The sequence below is a fragment of the Aspergillus multicolor genome, assembly GCF_047715735.1.
Source record: "Aspergillus multicolor strain CBS 133.54 unplaced genomic scaffold BDW74scaffold_30, whole genome shotgun sequence".
Lineage (NCBI taxonomy): Eukaryota > Fungi > Ascomycota > Eurotiomycetes > Eurotiales > Aspergillaceae > Aspergillus > Aspergillus multicolor.
Window position 1 is genome coordinate 90,162 of NW_027395981.1, and position 17,636 is coordinate 107,797.

The following is a 17,636-nucleotide window of genomic DNA, read 5'->3' on the forward strand; positions in this document are numbered from 1 at the left end:
TTCTTCGACCAACCTTTCAGATGCTATACTCGCCGGTTGGGCGCTGGTCTTGACCAAGACTATACTCTATCATAATATTCCTGCATATATTTTGTCTCTGCATAAGTGGGTCAACATCTCAGCGATAGACCGGCCTCGTCTTATTTCCTTGTGAGCAACCTGCAACCGCAACTGCACCGTGTCTGGACCGCCGAAACAAAATCCCTCAAGCATTTGCGGCAGGCAGGAAGAAAATGGTATCGATCAATTATCTCGCATACCCGAGGGCTCCAAGTACGCCTCTGCAGTTACGACCATTGTCTAAGATGTTTTCAGGGAGTTCGCAAGTAGGACTTGATAACAAGAAGAGAATAATGCTTTCCCGAACTGGTATCTTGCTAGTGAATCGGGCAAATTATGTACACACAACAAAGGACTAGAAAAAGAAATAAGGAAAGAAGTCACAAAGCCAACCTCCACCAACCCCCACCAACTTCGCGAGTGCACATCTAGTACCGTACCACGCTAAATGCAGCAGGTGCCTCTCAAACTGAACGTAGGACAGTATGAAAATAGGAGAAAACAGTGACAGGGTAAAGGGCGAGAACCCCGGAGATATAGTCATTCGTCCATGGTCAAGGAAAAGTCGCTATGATAGACTAAGTAATACACAAGGGCTGGGCACATGCCTTGTATCCGCCAAAATGTAAAAGACATTAACAAGAAAGAGCCACTGTTGCCAGGGAACCGTTACTGGAACAGCATGGCTTCTGGAGAAAAGAAAATGAGATAGACAGGAAATATAGAGGGAGAGACATGCGATGTACGCAATCATAAGTGCAGGGGCATAAAACGATTATAAAAGAAGCGCCAGGAATCATGATCAACGCCGAAGAACTGACCAGAGTCCAGAGTACACAGACAATGAAAAGGCGCCAATATAGAAGGCTAAACCAGAAAATGTTTTGAGAAAGCAAGAGAAAATGCGGGGACGAGGTGTTGGTGGTCAGCAGATAGTGGACCATGTCCCTTTTTACTTGTCCATCTTCGGCAACCCGTTCAGGTACGCCATTATCCCAACTCCAATAAGCACAACCCCGAGCATTGATGCAAGTGGACCGCCCGCTTCCAAGGCGGCGTTCAACCGTTTAGAGGGCTGTGTAGCAAACGTCGTCCCAGTGTCTGGACGTTCGGCCAACGGCGACGATACAGTGTCTCGAGAATCGAACTCGGGTCTGTGGGTAGACTCGCCCTCTATCGCGGATGAATCATCGATGGCCTTCGCGGCCTGTGTGGGGGACCTTGACCGCTGCTCGCGAGCGCTAGCACGCTCGCTCCTCAGGGTCTCAATCATCTCAGCCAGCGATTTGCGGGCCTCGCCAGTCTCTGACTCTGCTTTCTCTGCCCTTTCTTTGTAGGACGAGAGCTGCTTTCTCAATTCTTCCATGTCCTCCATCATGAGGTCCAGTCGGCGTTGTAATTTCTCGGTCTGATCTTCGGCCGGGACATGGTTTGGTTCTGGTACGGCGGGGTGGTCTGTCGATTCAGAATTTAAATTCTCAGCACTTTCGCCTTCATCGGTGTTTGGCTGCAGCCCATCATCTTGTGATTCAGAATCTGCTGGGCCGTTCGACCCCTTAGCTGACACAAGCTCTAGTGATTTCGCCCTCTCCTCGGCCGACTCGCGAGCATGGCGTTCTTGCATGAGTAAAATCTCAAGCTCTTTGACACGAGCTCCTTGAGAGTCGAGCTCCTTCTTCGCAGATGACAAAGCTTCGATAAGGGAGAGAATTTGGCTAGACTCTCTAGAGACAGGCGAGCTACCAGCGCTCACCTTGGGCTTTTCTGTCTCGACACGTTTTAGAGGAGAGATCGCGTCCACGCCATTCCGCGGCTGGGCATCTGGCTTTTCGGGTAGAGGCTGTTGAGGTGGGGGCGCCGGGGGTTCTGAGAATCGCGAGAACGAATCCATACGAGGCATCTTCGGCCGTCCGTTGACCTGCCGTGAGGACATGCTGTCACCTGGCGAGTGTTTCGCTTTCTCCTTCTCTGCAGCACCCGGCTTCATTAGCCCGGACAGGAACTCGTCGGTCTGCCGAAGATCTTGCTGCTGCTGTTTCGCTTGTTTCATTTCAGACTGGAGTTTGTTAGTTATGACGTTGCATCAAGCGTGGAGTCAACCTACAGTCAACCGTTTGACAATCTGTTCGATGGATAAGGGAGAGCTCCAATAGTTCATCTGGCGCTGTTGCTGCATTGCGGTAAATTGACTGCTAGCGTTGCTCTGTGCGCTGCGCGTGCTTGACGCGCTGCCGGCCCGCCCTCGGAGGTGGTTCAATGGCTGACTAAGAGGAGAAGGGAGAAGTCCGCTTCCGGAAGCTGGATCCAAATCTCCCAGGGTAAGATCGAATATGTTCGGCATGCTACCGTAAACACCGGCATGCTCGACCTTGGCCGAAACCTTGTGATGAACTATGGTCTTTTGATCCTCACTGACAATGTCAATTCCCAACTCCAGGATATCATTTTCTCGAATCTCATGAGCTTCCGACTCACGATTTTCCGGGGATAACCGTTGGCCGTTGAGAAAAGTGCCGTTCGACGACTTGACGTCTCGTATCAACACCTTCCCAGTTGCCCTGTCCGCCCAAACCTCGGCATGCTGTCGGGACAGCACCTTTGAATCGAAAAAGCCGTTCTTCGATGTAGGTACGGTTTTAGCGTTCGTTTGCCGACCGATCCGCAAAGTTTCGGGGAAGTACGGCAAAGTGATTTGCTTCTTCTCGAAAGTGCCGTTGATCGGTAGGAGGGTCAGGATTGCGGGAGGATCTCCAGCAGGCGCGCTTCCTGCGCGAACGCCATTCTGCTGGGAGGATTGAAGCAGGTGCTGTGACGGAAGAATGGGTTGGGGTTGCTGGACTGCGGACATGGTCGAAGAGGCGCCAGTGCCGGAGAAAAAAGCTGGCTTCGCTTGCGAGCGCGCGGTGCTGATTCCCGACACTGGTTCGGCCTTCGAACTAGGCCAAACACTCCGCGACTTCTTTTTCAAGGATGTTGTTAAAGGGTCTCCGTTCGCAGGCTGCCCTGCATCAGTACTCGACGGACTTGCCGTAATCGTAGACGTGGACGAGTTTGAGCCTATCGAAGAAGAAGAGTTGGACCTGTGCAGGGTCTTTCGAGGCATGAACATCCGGGAGACCTCGTCGGTGTTCATCGAAGACAGAGAGCCTTGTCCACCGTCACCAGAATCATACCATCCCATGCGAGGTCCCGTCTGTACACTAGGTGGTGAAGCCACAGCAGTCATGGGGAAGGCGGTGGTTTGTGTTGAATGTTGTGGATGTCCGAATCCTTTATTTCATGGGCGCGGAGAAGAGAATATACAGAGTCGACGGGAAATTGACAGCGATCTATTCACTCGATGCGATACAATTGCGAAGGGACGAATTCGTAGGGGGTTGGCGCAGGAATGGCCTCGCTTGCGGTCTCGACCAACTGGTCCGGGGAGGTCACGTTAGCATCATGCGAGTCCCACCAAAATATGTTCAAAGACGTTGTGCTCTTCAAGCCCAGGAGACCGTAACCAATTAAAAGGGCATCACAGATGGCGTATATCAAACACACTTACCTCGGCGAGATGAAACCTGATAGTAGCCGGGTCAGGGCAAGGTAGGACAGGAGTGAACGAAGGTCTCAAATCAAGGAGGCGCTGAGCCGAAGCTGAGGAGAAGGCGGTAAGAACGAAGTCCCAAGGGGAAAGTGAGAATGAAGGAAGTACGAGACGGGTCAGCCGCCTTGCACGGACCGGTGTAAGCCACCAAAACTGCGAGTTTCAAACAAGCAAAAGCGAGATTTCGTCGAGAACAACCCGCATGGGCTTCGCAGCGGGAGGGAAAGTCAGCTCGCATTTCCCTTCATCCAGGCCCCGTCACGTGAAATGTGCCATGGGCGCACGTGGATTATGTAATTCCGCGCTCAAAATAGCAGGCAGTGTCACGTGCTCCGGTTGCCGGCTCTGATCGTCCGACTCCGATGAGATGGAGCTGTCTTAAGTAAAACCACCAGATCTGAAGAATCCCTACCGGTGTCCCATTCTGCACGGCATCTCAAAGACGAGGCTTTGAGTAATCTTGTTGCATATACATAAAAATGCCCGTTGTTGCTGGTCCCCCTCAGGCCCATGGGCCGTCCACCTTCGACAAAAGTGAGCTCCCCAATGAATCGCAGCTTGCAGATTGATGTTAGTATCTGCTCTTCGCGCAAGCAGCAGCTGACAGTACTACAGTGAAGATGGGTGCGATGATGGGATCAAGTAAGTAATTCTAGCTTTGAAGTTCTCAACCAGTTCGCTAACAACTTTCTACTTTAGCCGTCGGCGGTATCATGGGCTTTATCATCGGTTAGACCTTTCAAAGACTCGAGTCGCAGCGAAATACTCAACGACTTCTAGGAACCGTCACCATCTTCCAATACGGCGCTGGACCTAACGGCGTCATGCGAACACTCGGAAAGTACATGGTTGGATCTGGTGCGACATTCGGGTACGTCCTGGATACACCTTGCGCTTTCCTGGGCAAACTTTGTCCTCTCATCGCTGATACTATTTGCTCCTTAGACTCTTCATGTCCATCGGTAGCGTCATCCGATCCGATGGCCCTCACACCGACGCCTGGCTCCGGGCTCGGGGTCCCCCGATTATTCTCCCCCGCCAGGCCCCTCTGCGCCGATCGCAGGAGTAAGCGCATACCCGGCATCTTCCAAGGCCTGGCAACGGTCAGGCCATTGTACAATAGCATATACTACAACACGTTCGCAACTACATGGGGCTGTGGCGTTTGACAATTTATACCGTGCCGAGGCAGATGGGCTAGGTCAGAGCGTAAATTGTATAAGACCTGGAAAAGATTGTTGAAACCAGGCAGCTCTGGGCTAGCTGAAGACTTCTCGTACGGTATGGGTTTAATCATTAATGAAGAAGTTATGAATTACTTGACCATGCGATATATATAGCATAGCCCGGAGTCCCCCAGTCATTTTCAGTCCGGAGAAGACGATGTTAGATACGGTGTTTAAGATCGAGTGACCTCCAGGCCGCATTGATAAGCCATATGAGAAGAGTCGAGGCTCAAAGTGCCCGGAAAGGGTGTTTACGGCGTACCTGGCTAAACGTCGGGCTCGTGACCACTGGAAAGTGAAAAACCACCACGCCATCCCCACATCGGCGTCTCCGCAAAACCTCCGATCCCTGCTCCACACTGCTTAATGCAGCCTCAACTTCAACCATCCTTGAGACAACTTCAAACAATTCAAGGGAAACAGCCATCTTCTTCCTGGGAATATTTGTTCAGGCCAGTGTCGATCTACTATTTTTCAATATTCCCAAGGACGTGTGCCGAAAGAAGCGATATCCTCGATCCCATCTACCTAAGACCGCAGCGCAATCCTCGCTTATCACCCGAAACCTAAAATTTAGTATAGATTGGCTAACAGAACATCACTAGAATGATTGAATATTAAGATGTTCCAACTCTCCACGAAAAGAAAAAGGAAAAGAAAACAGCATTAAACAAATCGCATCCTCCATCTTCGACGCTGATTCCATTACAATGTCCCTTGTCCAGTCTATCAAAGCACTCCCAACACGTTTCCAAGGCTCACAAGATAATCACCGGTAGTCAACATATTCGACGCGCATGCTTCGGAAGCCGGAAGCCCAGGTACGGGAGATACAGACTCGGATGCCACCAGACGAACAGCGCAACACAGGGGAAGATCGGCACGGAGTCGAAGATATAGAACGGCCATTCGTGGTTGTTGATGTATCCGTCGTGGCCCTCCGTGAACTCGACGAGACGGTAGATGGAGCGGATCTATTACACCGAGTATCTTGTTAGCACCGTTGCATGAGGGATGAGGCAGGGGGTCTCACCAAAATCATAATCGTCGAGAAATTCACAGCGCGCAGCAAATGCGGCCAGTCGCTCTTCCGCGGTTTATCCTGCACGCCCATCGCAAACCCCTCTTGCTCATGCCCCTCCCCTTCCAGCGGTGCATGGGCAGTGGTACGATCATGAAACCTCTTCGACGTAAAATTAAACCTAATCGCCGCAATAGTGAAGAGGCCAAATGCCACAATCTGGACGACAACACCAACAAGGGCAAGATCACGACCACGATTAAACGTGTCGATATCATCCTGGCTATCCCCGTTCCCAGCCGTAATCATAACAGCCCCAATAAGCTGCAGCATGAGCGCGACGACGTCAAAGCCCACGAAGATCGGCGTGACCCAGCGCGGCGGCACCCAGCAGATCTTGAACGTGCGCTGCTCTCGCGGGACGACGAGGAAGATGATGCGGCCGAAGAGGACGTAGAGGGCGCCGGCCATGAGGACGGGGGCCAGGATTAGGAGCGAGAATTGCAGGACGAAGACGGTGCGGGCGGTGGTGTTTTGGGTTGAGATGCAGCGGGCTATGTACCCGATTGATTCCACTATAAGGCTCAGTGTTAGTGATGACTAGACTTATGAAGAGTGATGGGTGGGATGATGGAGAGGCGTACTTGCTGCAGCGATCACCATAACCAGCCATACAACTGGCTTAAACCGTATCCATTGCGCGATGGTACCGATAAGGGCGAGAGTATACAAAGCCGCGAAGACCGCTGCAGCGCCCAGAGAAGGCGCAAAGTTCCAATAAGGATCTGACGAGTCGTCTCGGGGTACAAGCATCATGACGAAGACGATGGCGAGGATGTTGTGGTGAGAGTAAGACCAGCGTCAGCATGGAGGGGCGAGAGAATTTTTATACCCGGCGCCTGGTGTTCCATGTCTATAGCCAAGTGAATATTCACTTCAATGCAGTACGACATGTTTGCCTGGGTGGGTAAGGTGATTCGAAGGGTCCTCCAGCTGTGGAAGAGGGCGCTGTCAGCCGCGCTCAGCCACTTCTCTGCCAAGCAAGTAGTGAATTCGATATCGTTCTGGAGCCTAATAAGAGGAGTTCGCTCTAATTCTGACTTCTGACGGGTCTCCTGGAGTTTTTGCGGAGGGTTGCTTTATCTTACTTTCTATACCGCATACTTGACGCTGATTGGTTGAATATCGGTGAAGGGTGCGAATTGGTAGCCTGGTTAGGTATAGTGCATTTGGTGGCTTAGCCACTGCAACAAAGAGAAAGAGGCGTAGGAGGGCTTTATACTGAGTATTGCCCTTCATGAAAAGCAGTGGTTTGGATATGACGTTATAAGGGGATACAGATCTCTGAACTACCATGCTGAACGTCCAACTTCTCTCTTGCTCGCATCGGCATATTTGGATTAGGAAGTGCATAGATCTAAAACGGAAGTAAGTTCCGGTCACGTTCTACCTATGAGGTCTGGTAAGGTTGTACCTATGAATCTACTAGTATAACTATGTTCAAACAGTGCAAAGCTATGGAATCCTTGGTCCAGAGTGCTCTAACACCTTACGCCACTCTCCCATTGGAACGGTACGAGATCCGCTCCACAAATTACATCGCGCGGTGGAAGCTCACCATGGGTGAAATATGCTTGAGCATGCTGCGCCAAGCATTTCGATGCGCTAGCGATTGCAGTGTGTTATTGCATTGATAGCAAATACATTAGCTTGTATATAGATGTATCCGGAGTGAGCGACGGCAAGAATGGACTTACGCCAACTGAGGCTTGAATCAGGACCGCGGAGTCTTCGAACACGGAAGACATCTTGTAGGCACTGTACAACCAAATTAACGACTAATGCGGAGAGTAAATGGATCCATTGCCTACTTTCGCTTAGGAGTGACGGGTTCGATATCGGCACTGACATAGAGGAGTGGCGTTGCGATCCTCGTATGTTTGAGGATCGAGTCTATACGGAATCAGTCAGTTAGAACGTACAGGGTTATATATGGACGATTCGGGGGTGTCATGTCACAAACCGTGGAGCTTTCCCGTCTCAGGCAATTGAACATCAAATGATCGACAAGATACCCCATTGGCGATATTAACCCACGCCTCCCCAAGAACCCTGCTCTGGTTATGCAGATAGCTGGCATAATCTAGGTACTGCGCGAAGGTCTTGATCCGCTGACTGCCATCCAACCATCAACACAATGGATTAAAGGGCTGATGTCGGGAATTGCGCTTTCCGAGCCGTTACTACAAGGGTTCACGACTGTGAAGCCGCCTGTAACTGCAGCTATGTACGCGGTTGTGTTTCCTTGTTCCAGGCCGGCAAGGACATCCGCAAAAACTGGGAAGTATGACACAGGGGCATAGACCGCCTGGAGTGCAATCTGTTTGACGCTCGAGTAGGTTGCCAATATCGGTAGAGAACACTGAGTGAAACTGCTAGTTGGTATTGGATGGTACTTCAAGTGATCGAGCAGGTTCTGGAACCGGCTTTTGAGACCCTGGACATCAGGGCCCCAAAAAGAACACATATCCGGCCCTCCCTGAACGCAGTACTCAAGGAATGAATTGATTATCGCATCCGCATCGTTCAGGTTCTGTCTCCATCCTTGATTGTAGAAATCTTCAGCATCAACGACCCCGTCCAGGATCATTGGCCCCACGCTGTCGGGAAACAGGTGTGCAAAGGTAGCTCCAAGGACTGTGCCGTAGCTGAATCTGTAGTATGACAGTCTAGCGTCCTCCTCCGCTTCTCCAGCTGCCCTCTGCTCGGCCTTGATAAATGTAAGCATATCGCGAGCAACCGCTGGAGTGCTCACAAAGGCAGCGCTGCCGTTCGTCCCACCGACTGTAGGCGTGCATGCCTTCCCAAAGTCCGCCGCATAGAACTGTTCGCTTAACGAAGTTGACGAGGCATATGCCGTTTCGCCATAAAACAGTCTCTCATACTGCGCTCTTTGCTCTTGGTGGTCAGGCCAGCAATCGACCTCCGGTCCACTATTCTCAACACCACGAGGATCGAAGCCAATAATATCGTGCTCTGGTCCAATTACATCGGGGAAGGGAAAGATATTTCCCATAACATAGTGGACTCCCGAGTTGCCTGGCCCGCCAGGGTTGATGAGGACGTTGCGCGTGTTCTTGGTTTTATTTGTGGCAGCACGCTTGAGGAATGCTATGGCCGTGGTTCCACGACTTGCATCTCCTGATCAAGAGGAACCTGGAGCCGGGCACAAGTAAAGTTCTGGAAGCACGGGGTCCAATGGATGTTGGGCGAAGGGGTGATCTCTTCCCAGTTGTCGATTGTGTTGACAGCAAACACACTACTTATAGAGGCGAGTAGCCCCAGTAGAGCTGCAGTCCAAATCATCGCAAGTAACATGAACTCCTCAAAGTCCTAAGAACACATAGCAAGGGGATTTGCCTTGTATTTATCCTTGCATTTCACTGCTTAGTATTAGGGATCAAAGTCCCTGTACCTGCATCCCCCTAAACAGGTCTAGCTTCATGCAAAAGACGTGGGGTAAGTAGATTGGACGCAGAAGCGATGATGCCTCTTGGAATATGCAGCCAAGTCAACCGGCGTATCCTCGGGTGGCCACTGAGCCTTTAGTTGACCGGAAGCTCCCGCTTATGGTTTTTAGGGAGGTTGGGAATCGAAATCTGAAGGTGCGATGGATGCTACCCGGGGTCAGCAAAGGTAATGGAAGAACCAATGTGTGGCGCTAGTTTGTTCCCCTGGTGGAAACGGCAGCTTATAAAATATGTCTGCTTTTTCAAGGCTTGTCTTACCTGTCGATTGCCTGATGATCTGGTAGCAGAAACTGCCTTCGAATGAGAGCTCGATGTTGAACTTGGGGACAAGGCCATGTCCGGTCTCGATAGTATTTGTTGCCTAGCAGACCCTCGACGAATGCCGACTCGCGAAAGTCCTCTCTCCAAATCAACTCGCCATTTACACCGTTTCAGTATGATTCTGTTTACAGCTTTGTTCCTGTTTCCATGCCACGGAAGGTCGTTTCGGTTTCCTCGTTTTGCCGGAGTACGGCAGATGTAACCCATCCATAATCTCGTCTGCTCGATTCTCTGGAGGTACTTTTTTTTCAGGTCTGAACGTACCTACAATACATCAGCGGATTTCCTACCATCTCCTTGCCAATTTTGAAAACTCACCTGCACGCCACAATGAGTTCGCGCTTATGAAACAATACAAATTCGCTTCGTTCAGCCGCACGTTTGTGGGAACGCGTAGGAAGCTGGTCGGCCACTTCATTGCCTGATGGTTTTCCACAGGATCTTATCACTCCAATGATTTGAGAATCGCTGGCGTGATAAAGAAAAGACAATGGAGGGAGTTGGCGAGGTGTGGGGGGACTGGATGGCCTCGATTCGAGCCCCCTGTGGGGAGGCGGCTATTTATGCCGTTTTGGGCAACGCCCTTGGGGTACCTAGGTATGTCTGTGGTCGCGCCATGTATACTCGCCTCGTGCATCACCAACTGCCAGCTTCGATTTTATTACGACCCCGATCGGTTCGATGACGGACAACTACTCGACTATTTATCAGTACAAAGCGCGCCCAGGCTGACTCGAGCTGGTCTACTGGACCTGGAATATCTGGATATTCGTCGAGTCTACGTTGGTAAGTCACTCTAGGTCCCAGCTTTTTCTAATCCAGTTGCAACTGACGCATGTTCTCACAGCTTCTTCTGACATAATACAACCGTTTCCATTCGGCAACTTCCCATTCTTTCTGTCGCTTCTCCGCATTATACCCCAATCGTTCGCTAGACATGTCTGTCAAAACAATGAGATTTGGCAAGATACAGAGCCCAGAGATCGTTCCTGTCGCCGTAAATGTACAAGCCTGCGTCAAATGCGAAAAGCGAGGGACCACCGTACACCCCTTCAAGCGCTGCGCCAAGTGCAGCACAGCGTGGTACTGCTCGCGCCAATGCCAGACAGCCGATTGGAAAACACACAAGAAGGTCTGCGGCCGCAATTCTGCTGAAAGACTGAACCCGTTCATCCGTCCGAGAAGTCTTGTTGTTGTCATCGAGAAGCCATACCACAAACTTCAGACGAAGACTTGGCTCCACGATCGTCCGTACGATGACGTTTACAAGCTGCTTATTGACACCTACCGTCTCCGCATGTACAATCAGTGGTCTCTAACGCATCAAGCCGACGAAGACAGCATATACGCCCCGAGAGCAACTGACGGTTATGCGGGCTTCAGCCGATTTTTAGAGCTCGTAGATCGGCGGTGCGACCTGCTACCTGACGACTGGTCCTATTCTGATGTTGTTGACTGCGTGAACTACGGCTTGCGAAATGAATGGAGCTCTCTTAACTGCAAAGTCAACGAGACGAGCATTTTCGCGTACTACGGGAGCCAGTCTATTGTGGCTGAGTTGAAGATATTTGCGTGGCAGATATATGGTTGGGATATCACTGGATCGTTGACCCCTAGCACGTTGAAAGCCCTGGTAGAGGCGGAGGAACGAGGCGCCTTCAATTGACCTGTCGCTTTTGATTGATTTTATTGAGATTTTGAGGTTGGCCTTTTTAGGCTGATACTCCTTCTACGTGGGCTTTGGCGCAATCTTTCCACAAGTTTGGTGATTTACGGAGTTTGGAGTCCTGGTAGGTAGTTTACTCATTTAGTGAATTTCCAAAGTTATGGTAGAACTCATGAATCCTTAATCAAACAGAAACTGAGTTATTATAATACCATGCTTCTTGATAACCTCACATGTCTATCATTGCACTGAGGGTATTCTTGTCACAAGCTGCCGAGCATAAATCGTGACCTCTTTGTTGATACGGTACCGCACGATGCGGATGTGGTTTGTCTTCCATCTCTAGCCTGTCCCCTTCCTGTCTTATTTACTTTCTCTCTCGCGGTCCCAAATTGAATGCAAACACGATTTGCGCTCAACAACCCCCTTAGCAACTCCTCTGGTTCTCATCGTTTAAGATCCCTCGGAAACGGCACAACGTTACCTTCTGAGCGCCACACAGGTGCTTGATCTGTTTAAAACCAACACCCTTACGGTCGAGCAATATGCCAAGTCACTCTTAGACCGCATCAAAGAGCGGGATATCATTGTTAGAGCATGGGCTTACCTCGGTTTAAACTTCACTTACCTATGCGGTCATCAACGCGGGAAAACTACTGAATTTTGAGAATGTCCTAGACCCCGAACTTGTCCTAGAAAAGGCTCGAGCTTTGGAACGCATCTCCTACGATGAGAGAGGACCGTTACATGAAATAGCGATAGGGATCAAAGGCATCGCGAATACCAAAGGTATTGCCCAGCACCTGGATCCGCATCACCGGTACCAAAGCTTACGCATCCCATCCTACGGCAGATATGCCTACACAGTTTGGGTCACCCATATACACAACACCGGACACCAGTCTCGCTCTGACTCTTCCGCCGTTGCAATCCTCCGAGATGCCGGGGCCCTGATCTTCGGTCTGTCAAACCACCCATCTACCACCTCTGTCCTCCCAGTGCCATGTCCTAAAATACAGCAGGCAAAACAACCACAACCGAATTCACCGTGACGAGTTCAGGTCCCAGCACCACAAATCCCCATGATGCCCATCGCACACCCGGCGGCTCCTCATGCGGCTCAGCGGCCGCGGTAGCTGATTTCCAAGTCACTCTCAGCCTGGGCGCACAGACAGGTGGAAGTGTGATCCGCCCAGCTTCCTATACCGGCGTCTTCGCCATGAAGCCAACGCACAATGCCGTCTCGCTCGAGGGCAAAAGATATTCTCGCCTAGCTTCGATACTATCGGTTTTTTGCCAGAAATATTGATGATTTAAAGTTACTTGCTGGTGTGTTTTCCATCGAGGACGACGAGGTACCCCTGGTTGAAGGCGACCTTTACAGCTGGGGGGCGTCTCTGTAGCTCTCATGAAATCACCTATGTAGATCCAAGCAGGACTTAGCACTGCCGCAGCAATTGACAAAGCCGTCGCCATACTTCAGAATCGGGGTGTTCAAGTTGAAGAAGTCCCCTTCCCACCCGAACTATGCGACGCCCAGGCACTGAGAAGAACCCAGAAGGTCATCATGAGCTCTGAAGGCCAGAAGGTGGACAAGGCACGCCTAGCACCCGAGATCTGCGCTATGGTCGAAAATACAGCCAAGTACACGAATGCCGAGCCGACGGAAGCTTTGGATACCCTCGCCCAGTGGCGAGTCGTGATCAACGACCTCGCGGAGAATTACACTGTCATTCTAGCACCTAGTGCAGTGGACGAGGCGCCACTCGGACTTGAAGATATGGAAAGCGCGATCTTCAATACTGTGTGGACGGTGAGTTCCTTTTCCGTTCTTCTTTATAGACATCTGAGCTGTCCCTTACATTCAACTGGACTTAAGCTGACCTAGCCTTTGTTCTAGGGATTCCACATGCCGGTCATTAACATACCGGCATTCATGGGAGCCCATGACATGCCCGTCAGTGTCTCTCTTGTGGCGCCAAGATTCCGTGGTCAACACCTCTTGCGGATTGGTAAAATAGTGAGCGAGGCTTTTATGGCCGAGGGTGGCTGGAGGATAGACCTATCGGCTTAGGAGATATTACACAATGACAAAGGGAGCTGGTAGTGTAGGGCGTCCAAAGGTGAAGCAGGATGCCTTTAATCAACTTTGATGTAGCCTTCCGTTGCCTAGATGCGAATCCCCACCATGCTTCCCTTTCCTTGCACAACTCTGGATATCGGATATATATTTACAAAACGGTACATGGCATGACAGCAAATCGATACAATCATCCATGCCCACTACACAGGCAGTGTATCTAGAGCGTGCCATGGATCATCATCTTAACCCACCTGCAGTCCTTTCCGCCGCTACTGCTTCCAAACCAGCCCTAACCTCAAGATACACAGATCTCGGCACAGGCTTACAGGTATGTCCCAAGACCAGCCAAGTCTGATGCTTCAAATTTATATCGGCTCCAGCATCGACAAGCAATCGAACGACCTCGGTGTGCCCCATCTCCTTCGCTAGATAGACAGCTCGGCCGCAGGGGAAGGATACTGGGACTAGCGAGTCTCTAGTTCCTGTCCCTTTTGCGAGGCGACCACCCAGATCATGATACGAGGTGTTAGGATCGGCACCGTGGCTCAGGAGTAACGAGACCATGGACGCATTGCCTATTCTTGCGGCTCGGACGAGGGGGGGAGTCAGATCTGGCGCTTCAAGTGTCCGGTATATCAGCGAGTCGTAGTCATGAAACCAAGGGTGAGGCGGGGCAGGACGATCACTTTCTTCGAACTCACAGCGCACACCATGTGCAAGAAGCGTAGTGGCGCTCGTGATGTCTCCCAGCTCAACTGCCCATCCGAGAGCCCTGGTAGAGGAGAGGCGGTTTGTTTTAGGCACGAACACCTCAATGAGTTCTTTGGATTTCCTTTTCACTGCCTTGAGCAGCGCTGGTCCGTATCGTGGAGCGACGGTATAATTTGCGTCTGCGCCGTTGTCCAGGAATAGATTGACGAGGTCGATTCTTCTGTGCTCGACTGCCCATTCTAATGGTGTCACGGGAATGAGGTTCAGGATATCGGGCTTATATTCAATACCGTCGGGAGTTTTTCGGTTGATTGTTTCGTCGTAGTCGAGGATGTGAACGTTCAGGTCTACCCCATAACCGAGAATCTGAGAGAATACCTTCCGGTGGTATCCAGCTTCCAAGGCAGCTGCGAGCGCTGCCTCTTCCTTACCTTTGCTGGGAGAGACCAGCCCGGTCCGAGTTCGCATAGATGATTCATGGCGAGCCAGAACCCTTTCACCAGTGAGGCGGTCCCTGAAATATAACTCGTCGTCTGATGGATCTTTCACGAGTTCCCATTCCTCGTTCTCTCTGGTCTCGATTGAGACTGGGGCGTTCTTGTCCACGACCTGGCCCCTCGGTATCCATAAAGGCCAGTCGTCGTTCCCTAGCTGCTCGTACACCTCTCCCTCCATGATCCGAAACTCGTTTTCCGAAGCTTCAGAGCGCTTCCCCAGTTGGAGTTTTCCCTGGAAGCACTCTGTATTATTGTGAGGCTTGAATGGAGTCGCATAGTTCGTCGGGGCGCATTCATCCCAGTTCATGTCCTCAAAGAACGGGTGAGCCTTGATCTCTAGTGCCCCGTTCGCACCTAAGCGCCGTATGGGATCTTTATGGAGAAGGCCAGCTAAAATGTGCCTCGCAGTCGACGGCATGCTTTCGGGTAACCGGAGCTCCTCGTTCACGACCTTGCGCTGCCGCTCCGTACCACTCTTATGATAGAATGGAGGTGAGCCCGTTAACATCTCATATAGAATAGTTCCTAAAGCCCACCAATCTCCGGCACGGGACACCTTCTTGTCATCTCGGAGGGTTTCGGGAGGTGGGTATTGGGATGTTCCAGGGCAAACGCAATCACCGTTTTCTGATGTCAATTTCAAGCCATAAATACTAGGCTTGCAAAGATTGACATGGCCAACCGAATCGAGCAAGATGTTCTCTGCCTCCAGAGAGCCAAGCAGAGTATTCCTGTCATGCAAAGATTCCAAGATGCACACCAGCTCGGCGGCGTAGAACCTAGCCTTGTTGGCATCGAATCTTCGCTCCCTTTGCAAATGGTCGAAAAGGTATCCTCCGCTAGACAGCGGCGAAAGAAGTTTCAGCTGAGATTTGTCATTGGAAGCGAACTTGAGAGCTGCAATAAAAGGGTGCGCAATGGTAGCTTGGAGGCTCTCTCTATCAACGCCAGTGCTCCCTCCATCGATGTAAATGGTCTCCATGCCATAAAATCGACCAGTGTCTTTCTTCTTGACACAGATGAGCCCCGCATCGTTTTCTCCCCGGATATCCCAGACTTCCCGTGCCTCCAAGGAACAAGGCTCCTTTTGAGTGTACGAAGCCTGGATTTCCATTCTCCCCGTGCCGTCCTGTATGTCCACCTTTTGCAATTCCGAGTTGAACTGGAGCGGGTTCAGCGTGATGGAACCTAGCGAGATGACTTGACTTTCAGATTCCTCGCGCAACGGTCTAGCGAATAGAGAGATTGTCAAGTCTGGTGAAGGAGAGCCAGAGACCTCAAAACGAAAGGGCTGGTGCCAGGCGACCCAGGAAACAGACTTCTTTTCGGCGTAAACAGTCAGTGCCTCCGTAGACTCCTGGGTTCCTTCGTATGAACCGATCGCGTATGGCCGCCATTGTTCGCAGTCGTCTGGTAGACTAGAACGGTATGCCCAGCCGAGTTTGACCTCTAGGATCCCGGGGCCTCGGCGGGGAATGCCAGTCATTGAAATTGTTATTCTGCTTGGAGCGAGAGCTGAGAAAGGAGAGATTAGCGGGGATTATAAGCCACTCCTCTGTAGGCACGAACCTCTTGAAGATCGGTGTTCCACTTGCAACGCTAAATGCCTAGCGTGATCACAAGTATTTTGCCCTCTGTAGTGGAAGAGCCAAGGCTGTTCTCGCCAGTACAGTAAAGGAAGCCTGGAATGTTCTCAGCTAAGGTAGATGCTCATCAGCTTGAAATTTGTTCCGTTCGGGCCTTCGGCTCAATGATATCAGTTCTTGTGTGAGCAGCGACACTTTCTAGATAAAACAGGGTATTCAAGCATTGATGTAGGCAAGATGACAAACTTCGCCTCCTCAGAGAACAATCCGCTGAAAAATTACCTAAAAAGCATCAAACAAAATGCCCCTTGAACTCCCCCATCGTCCATCCCCAAATCTCCTCCACAACCTCATCATCCACCGCATAAGCACTCGGCCTCCCGCCAACCCCAACGGGCTCATAATACTCCCCACTAACAACATCCTTCGAAACCGCAGCCCAAAGTTGGTTCTTAACGCCCGTTTCGACACTGCTCTTCAAGCCCAAGATCTGTGCGGCCCCAAAGATCAGGCGGAAGAGGCACGGTGCATCCCTAGCGCCGGAGAGGAGGTTCATCTGCACAACGCCCGGGTGAACCGCGGCAACAGTAAACTGGGGGCATCGTTTGGCGAGAGCCCTGGTCCAGAGGATGCCTGCTAGCTTGCTCTGGCCGTACCTGCTGGAATGCAGTTAGGCTTGCTGCTGGGTTTTTTAGCTCGTCGAATTGGACGCCTCCGGGGGGTGCGTAGTGGTGCCCGTGGGAGGAGACGCTGATGATGCGGACGTCTGCATCTTGAATAGCTGCGGTTTTTCTCGAGCAATGGCGTCAGAAGGGCTGTTAGGAGCGCATGGCCTAGGTAGTTCGTGCCAAATTGAATCTCGTAGTCGTTAGCCCTGAGACCCGGCGGTGTCGCCATGATCTCTGCGTTGAGCATGATGATGTCCCGTCGGCTGGACTCTTGTATGACCACCTTCGCGGCTTCTCTGACGGAGTCGAATGAAGACAAATCAAGGGCTAGTGTTCTTATCGATGCACAGGGTATAAGCCGCTTGATCTCATCAGCAGCGGCGTGTCCCTTGGCTGGATCTCGCGCAGCGAACCAAACGGTTGCAGGACAGTGTCGATAGAACTACTTGGCGGCTGCCTGGCCTAGACCAACGTTCCCTCCTGTGACGAGGATGACCTTGCCGGTCAGAGGAGGGATGTCTGTCTTGGGGTTGAAGGTCATGATTGTGGAATAGACCAAGGGAGTGATGAGCCCATGCAAGATAATAATCTCGTGGGGTATAATCCATCCTTGCTTTGTAAAGCCTCGAAAGGATAATCGGACTTAAGCTATCTCTCCGCTCCGGTCACTAGTTTTCA

General features: G+C 51.2%; 7 protein-coding genes across 7 annotated transcripts; 2 read left to right on the forward strand and 5 right to left on the reverse strand.

Moving 5' to 3' along the window:
- Window positions 1-322: 322 nt before the first annotated feature.
- BDW74DRAFT_83614 (putative cytoplasm to vacuole targeting Vps64) lies at window positions 323-3,415 on the reverse strand. The gene is made up of 2 exons (XM_073733851.1): window positions 2,165-3,415; window positions 323-2,116 (listed from the first exon to the last, which is right to left on the reverse strand). The coding sequence occupies exons 1-2, from the start codon at window positions 3,284-3,286 to the stop codon at window positions 1,013-1,015; spliced, it is 2,226 nt and encodes a 741-aa protein (XP_073580174.1). The 5' UTR covers window positions 3,287-3,415; the 3' UTR covers window positions 323-1,012.
- A 593-nt stretch (window positions 3,416-4,008) lies between these two features.
- BDW74DRAFT_83535 (MGR2/ROMO1 family protein) lies at window positions 4,009-4,828 on the forward strand. The gene is made up of 5 exons (XM_073733849.1): window positions 4,009-4,183; window positions 4,265-4,291; window positions 4,349-4,378; window positions 4,430-4,520; window positions 4,595-4,828. The coding sequence occupies exons 1-5, from the start codon at window positions 4,129-4,131 to the stop codon at window positions 4,716-4,718; spliced, it is 327 nt and encodes a 108-aa protein (XP_073580175.1). The 5' UTR covers window positions 4,009-4,128; the 3' UTR covers window positions 4,719-4,828.
- Window positions 4,829-5,422: 594 nt separating this feature from the next.
- Window positions 5,423-6,839, reverse strand: BDW74DRAFT_83610 (RTA1 domain-containing protein). The gene is made up of 3 exons (XM_073733850.1): window positions 6,541-6,839; window positions 5,909-6,471; window positions 5,423-5,849 (listed from the first exon to the last, which is right to left on the reverse strand). Exons 1-3 carry the CDS (start codon window positions 6,710-6,712, stop codon window positions 5,655-5,657), a joined length of 930 nt encoding a protein of 309 aa, XP_073580176.1. The 5' UTR covers window positions 6,713-6,839; the 3' UTR covers window positions 5,423-5,654.
- Window positions 6,840-7,437: 598 nt separating this feature from the next.
- BDW74DRAFT_170163 (uncharacterized protein) lies at window positions 7,438-9,262 on the reverse strand (the record flags this gene model as incomplete). The annotated part of the gene is made up of 6 exons (XM_073727116.1): window positions 7,438-7,539; window positions 7,654-7,714; window positions 7,768-7,849; window positions 7,920-8,039; window positions 8,084-9,056; window positions 9,089-9,262. 6 exons carry the CDS (start codon window positions 9,260-9,262, stop codon window positions 7,438-7,440), a joined length of 1,512 nt encoding a protein of 503 aa, XP_073580177.1.
- A 1,437-nt stretch (window positions 9,263-10,699) lies between these two features.
- BDW74DRAFT_181739 (amidase signature domain-containing protein) lies at window positions 10,700-13,487 on the forward strand (the record flags this gene model as incomplete). Its single annotated transcript, XM_073730084.1, has 7 exons — window positions 10,700-11,380; window positions 11,916-12,024; window positions 12,092-12,373; window positions 12,436-12,701; window positions 12,733-12,768; window positions 12,840-13,226; window positions 13,314-13,487. 7 exons carry the CDS (start codon window positions 10,700-10,702, stop codon window positions 13,485-13,487), a joined length of 1,935 nt encoding a protein of 644 aa, XP_073580178.1.
- A 107-nt stretch (window positions 13,488-13,594) lies between these two features.
- Window positions 13,595-16,190, reverse strand: BDW74DRAFT_187688 (putative protein kinase; the record flags this gene model as incomplete). Its single annotated transcript, XM_073731549.1, has 1 exon — window positions 13,595-16,190. The coding sequence occupies one exon, from the start codon at window positions 16,188-16,190 to the stop codon at window positions 13,734-13,736; it is 2,457 nt and encodes an 818-aa protein (XP_073580179.1). The 3' UTR covers window positions 13,595-13,733.
- A 392-nt stretch (window positions 16,191-16,582) lies between these two features.
- BDW74DRAFT_170165 (uncharacterized protein) lies at window positions 16,583-17,499 on the reverse strand (the record flags this gene model as incomplete). The annotated part of the gene is made up of 3 exons (XM_073727117.1): window positions 16,583-16,926; window positions 17,055-17,400; window positions 17,431-17,499. 3 exons carry the CDS (start codon window positions 17,497-17,499, stop codon window positions 16,583-16,585), a joined length of 759 nt encoding a protein of 252 aa, XP_073580180.1.
- Window positions 17,500-17,636: the final 137 nt, after the last annotated feature.

Excerpts from the sequence above, each read along its gene's own strand:
- BDW74DRAFT_83614 (XM_073733851.1), bottom strand. The coding sequence starts at position 3,286 with ATGACTGCTGTGGCTTCACCACCTAGTGTACAGACGGGACCTCGCATG. Across the intron at positions 2,117-2,164 it reads AGATTGTCAAACGGTTGACT|TCTGAAATGAAACAAGCGAA; the intron begins GTAGGTTGACTC and ends AACAAACTCCAG.
- BDW74DRAFT_83535 (XM_073733849.1), top strand. The coding sequence starts at position 4,129 with ATGCCCGTTGTTGCTGGTCCCCCTCAGGCCCATGGGCCGTCCACCTTC. Across the intron at positions 4,184-4,264 it reads GCCGTCCACCTTCGACAAAA|TGAAGATGGGTGCGATGATG; the intron begins GTGAGCTCCCCA and ends ACAGTACTACAG. Across the intron at positions 4,292-4,348 it reads GGGTGCGATGATGGGATCAA|CCGTCGGCGGTATCATGGGC; the intron begins GTAAGTAATTCT and ends TTTCTACTTTAG.
- BDW74DRAFT_83610 (XM_073733850.1), bottom strand. The coding sequence starts at position 6,712 with ATGATGCTTGTACCCCGAGACGACTCGTCAGATCCTTATTGGAACTTT. Across the intron at positions 6,472-6,540 it reads TATGGTGATCGCTGCAGCAA|TGGAATCAATCGGGTACATA; the intron begins GTACGCCTCTCC and ends TGAGCCTTATAG. Across the intron at positions 5,850-5,908 it reads TCTCGACGATTATGATTTTG|ATCCGCTCCATCTACCGTCT; the intron begins GTGAGACCCCCT and ends TCGGTGTAATAG.